Source organism: Helianthus annuus, chromosome 4 (genome assembly GCF_002127325.2).
Source record: "Helianthus annuus cultivar XRQ/B chromosome 4, HanXRQr2.0-SUNRISE, whole genome shotgun sequence".
In the NCBI taxonomy this organism is placed as follows: Eukaryota; Viridiplantae; Streptophyta; class Magnoliopsida; order Asterales; family Asteraceae; genus Helianthus; species Helianthus annuus.
The window spans coordinates 31326636-31331590 of NC_035436.2; the positions used below are offsets into that span (position 1 = coordinate 31326636).

At 39.3% G+C, this 4955-nt stretch overlaps 1 protein-coding gene across 1 annotated transcript; it reads left to right on the plus strand.

The window, feature by feature from the left end:
- The first annotated feature begins 1747 nt into the window (after positions 1–1747).
- LOC110936038 (pentatricopeptide repeat-containing protein At1g71420) lies at positions 1748–4454 on the plus strand. Its single transcript, XM_022178386.2, has one exon. The coding sequence runs from the start codon at positions 1899–1901 to the stop codon at positions 4137–4139; it is 2241 nt and encodes a 746-aa protein (XP_022034078.1). The 5' UTR covers positions 1748–1898; the 3' UTR covers positions 4140–4454.
- The last annotated feature ends 501 nt before the right edge of the window (positions 4455–4955 follow it).

Sequence of the window (4955 nt, forward strand, 5' to 3'; positions counted from 1 at the left end):
CTTAGAGGTGTTTATGGTCCGGTTTAGTCGGTTTTGACGTGTTCTCGATTAGAATTGCTGGTTTGCGATTTTGCTTTTTGAACTTTGTTTTAATTGTAGTTTCCAACTTCCTATTAAATGTTTAAAATGATGAAGATGGTTCATGATAGTGCATATGCACAAGTGCATGAAAAAATAAATAAAAATGAAAGGTTAAACAACAGGTTCGTTTTACATGGTTGTCCAAGTTCCCAAGTTCCAAGCTGAGTACTAAAGTGTCTAAAATTAAACAGTGTAAATCTCAAACTGCTGCTTCGCTTCAGATTGTTTGATAAAATTTATGGGTTGGATTGTTAACTACTCTTTTAGTAGATGACAAATCCAACCAGGTGAGTTTTGTTGAGTCAACCAAACCAACCGGAACAGTTTAGATTTGATTGTTTTTCCATATTCGATCTGTTTAACTAAATAAGTCAACCTAAATACAACCCATTTATTAAACGAGTCAGATATACCGACCCAAAACTTGATTGTTTTCGTACAAAAAATTGCCATCCCAAAAAATTGCCATCCCTGGTAACACCTCACGCAGTGGCGAGGGGGGTTTCAGGTGGTTGGCGGGTGGATTTTAAGTGACCGATGGGTGGATTACAAGGGTCAGGTAGACCCAAAGTGTGAGAGCAGAAAACGGAATTTTAGTTTTCAAAATGATTTTTTGTTTTTATTGATTATAAGGTAGCGTTCGTGTTTCATGAATGTAATGGAATTGGAATCCGTGCATGAGTTGAAATTTGATTTTGAATTCAGGTATTTTCGTTTCACAAAATTGAATGAAATCTGAATATAATTGGAATTGGAATGTAGATTTTGTTCCTTGTGTTTTTTTTTTTCAATTTTCATTCCTTCCTTTGTTGAACCGAAGAAAATAAGGGCTCGTTTGGTTCGCGGAAAGTTTTTGTAGGAATTGGAATTCAGGAAAGGAATTGGAATTTGTATGAATTGGAATGAATTCCTTTGTATTTTTATACCATGCTTGGTTTGCAAATTTATAAAAGGTAATAGAGTGTTAAAAATTTTAAATGACATTAATATCCTTGATAAACCTTTCTTATTTAAAGATGTGAGGGTTATATGGTAATTATATAACATTCCAAAGGAAAGTTTGAAATTTCATTTAAATGAGTGAAGAAAAGTTTAAATCTCATGATTGAAGGAATTTGAAGGAAAACATTCCAATCTCATTGGAAAACAATTTAATTCCAATTTTAATTCCATATGATTCAGCGAATCAAACGGCCCCTAAGAATTGGAAACTACATTCAAATTCCATCCGCATTTCATTCCATTATGTGAAACGAACACTAACTAAGGGTATTTATTGATCAATTCACAACAACTTAATATAGCATGGTAAAAGAAATTTAATCAGTCGCAAGAAATGGAAACTATAGTCATTATCCGATCACTTTCATAGACACGAGACGAGGATGGCTAGAATAGTGAACCATAGTGAAAAACATATCAAAAGACTTCCTTTTAAACCCGAAACTAAACTTTATTTAACGACAATGAATCTCACGTGTAAACCCACTCCTCTATTCGGGGCTACGTCCAAGGTCGACTCATCGACCGTCATGAGACCATGCCCCGTGATGCGCGGGAACCGGATGGAATCCCTACCCTAAACTCCTGCCCCTATCAGATTCGAACCCAGGATTAAAGCCCTGATATGTATGTCTATTCACCTAGATGTCCATTGAAAATGACCCAAACAGAAATCAAACCTTCATCTCTAGTAAGGAAAGTCACCCGAAAACTTTTAATTTGGTTAAAAACCAGTGGACGAAAATTCGAAATCCTATATAACTCTAATTTTACCTTAACAAATTTACAACTTAAATCCCCATGAAACTCCGGCGATGTTTAATCTCCGGCGCCTATTTTTCCGGCGACCGTTCACCACCAGCACCGCTCACAGCAACTTCCATGAAAACTTTTACTCTTTGTTAACAAAGGGTCATCTGGATGAAGCTCTCACCCTCTTTTACACTTCAGACATCTCTCATACCCACCAAACATACGCCGATTTCTTTCACGCGTGTGCCCGCCATAACTGCATCTCCCAAGGCCAAACGCTACACCACCACATGCTCAAAACCCAGAAAGAACGTAAACTTATACCCAATGTATACGTATATAATCACCTCATCAACATGTATGCAAAATGTGGCTGTTTGGATCATGCACGTAAGGTGTTCGATGAAATGCCTGAGAGAAATGTGGTATCTTGGACTGCTCTTATTTCGGGGTACGCGCAACACGAAAGGTGTGAGGATGGTTTTGGTGTGTTTTCTGTGATGTTGGGTGAGTGTCGTCCGAATGAGTTTGCGTACGCAAGCGTGTTAAGTTCGTGTGATCGTAAGTTTGGTAGACAGGTTCATTCGCACGCGTTGAAAACATGTTTTGGTGAGTACACGTACGTGGCTAATGCGTTGATTACAATGTACTCAAAGAATGATGATGGTAAACGTTTGTGTCAAGATGATTTAAATGAAGCTTGGATGGTATTTAACTTCTTGAAGGATCGAAATCTTGTTACGTATAACTCGATGATTGCAGGTTTTCAAACTAGAGGAAAGTGGCAAGAGGCTATCGATTTATTCTCAGTAATGAGACGTGATTCCAACATCAGTTTCGACCGTGCAACACTTCTCAGCATTGTTTCATCATTATCAACGGTTAAAGATCATGACAATGGTAATTATGCGATCAACCGGTGTCTTAAATATTGTTCTCAGGTACACTGTCTTGCCTTAAAAACATGGCTTATTTCCGAAATAGGAGTAATAACTGCATTAGCAAAGGCTTATGCTGATCTCGGTGCACAAATATCTGACCTTTACAATCTGTTTTTAGAAACCAAAGGCATGAGAGATATTGTTTCATGGACCGCATTCATAACGATATTCGCAGAACGCGATCCCGTAAAGTCCCTTTTAATGTTTTCTAATTTATGTCAAGAAGGTTCGATACCAGATCGTCATACGTATTCAATAGTGTTAAAAGCGTGCTCAAATCTAGTGACCGATAAACACACGATGGCTGTCCATTCCCACATACTCAAATACGGTTTCGAACATGATACCGTGCTTGCAAACGCGTTGATTCATGCTTACGGAAGATCTGGTTCGGTTCTTGAATCTAGAAAAGTTTTCGACTTTACGCTTGTTAAAGATATCGTCTCTTGGAATTCGATGATAAAGATTTACGGGTTACACGGTCAACCCAAAAACGCGTTGAAATGCTTTGACCAAATGGATGTACCACCTGATTCCACCACCTTTGTAGCCCTCTTATCAGCATGCAGCCACGCGGGTATGGTCGAAAAAGGGACCGAATTATTCAAACTCATGTCTAAAACATACGGGATCGCTCCTCAACTAGATCACTACGCTTGTATGGTCGACATTCTCGGGAGATCGGGCGGGATTCTACAAGCTCAAAAGCTCATAAACGAAATGCCGATGGAACCCGATTCGGTAATATGGAGCGCTATGCTTGGAGCGTGTAGAAAACATGGTGAGACCACGTTAGCCGAGTTAGCTTCGAAAAAGTTACAAGAACTGGACCCGAATAGTTCCCTTGCGTATGTACAAATGTCCAACATAATGTGCTCAAATGGTACTTTCAATGAAGCGGTTGATCTACGAACGCAAATGAATTTGCTCGGTGTTAAGAAGGACCCCGGTTTGAGTTGGACCGAGATCGGGAACGTGGTCCATGAGTTTGCGGCTGGCGGGTTGCACCACCCTGAAAGAATGACCGTACGTCACGATCTAGAGGAGTTAGTGAAAGAACTACGAGGGTTAGGTTACGTGCCGGAAATTAATCTGGTAATGCGGGATTTAGAAGAGGAAGATAAGAATCGGGAACTGAGTTATCACAGTGAGAAGCTTGCTTTTGTTTTTGCGTTAAAGCGTGATGAATTTAAGTGTTTTGGGCGCGCGATTAGGATTGTTAAGAACATACGTATTTGTGTCGACTGCCATAACTTTATGAAGTTTGCGAGTGAGTTAACGGGACGGGAAATTATCGTGAGAGATTCGAATCGGTTTCATCATTTTAAACAAAAAGTATGTTCGTGTAATGACTATTGGTAGTTCACTAGACTTCATGGCGTTGTTCAAATAGCCTGTGCTCGAAGTTTGCTTGAAAAAAGCTCGGCTGGTAAACCAGCCGAGCTGGAGCAGAGATTGGCTCGCTCGGTGGTGGTAGCCAAGACACCCAAACCCGAAGTTCTCTCTTGCAGATCTGCGGTGATGGTAGCCCAGAACACCCAAACGCGAAGCGTGTGCTCGCCCAATATTGTAGATGAAACACTTTATAGGATTGAAACTGGAAAATGATCGCAATTTATTGTAAGTTGTAGTTTCTACCTGTATTGATTTGAATGCAAATGTTGTTGTGAACCTGAATGTTAACTAGCTAAACTAACAACTCTTTCTTAACTTACTAGGTTCATAACCGTAAATTACATGGGGGGGGGGGGGGGTAAATTTAATTTTGATGGTAAAAGGGGTAATTAGTTGGAGGTTAAAGGTAAAAGTTAGTGTTTTATGTGTAGGATGCTTTATGTAAAAAGTTTAAGTGTTCAGGAACCAATACTAGCTCAGAAAAATAAAAACAATGCTTCTAGCAATATTTTAGTGTTCCGGGTAATGTCCGGTTGTTCGGTTAGATACCGATCCGTTAAAGTGCTAAGTTATACCGTATAGTGTCCTTTATGTAACTTTTTGTGACACTTTTAATTCCGACACTTAGGAAAGCATACAAGACCATTTTGCCATGTTTTTGCACATTACTAGCATGTTAAAATGCTGAATTTTGATGATTAATGCAGAATTCTGCACTTAGAGTGGGTTTTAGGCACTTTCCGGCACTTAAACTATCACCTAGTGACGCAGTTTTATGGTCCT

What these genes read in the sequence shown, in the direction of transcription:
- LOC110936038 (XM_022178386.2), top strand. Translation starts at nt 1,899, where the DNA reads ATGTTTAATCTCCGGCGCCTATTTTTCCGGCGACCGTTCACCACCAGC.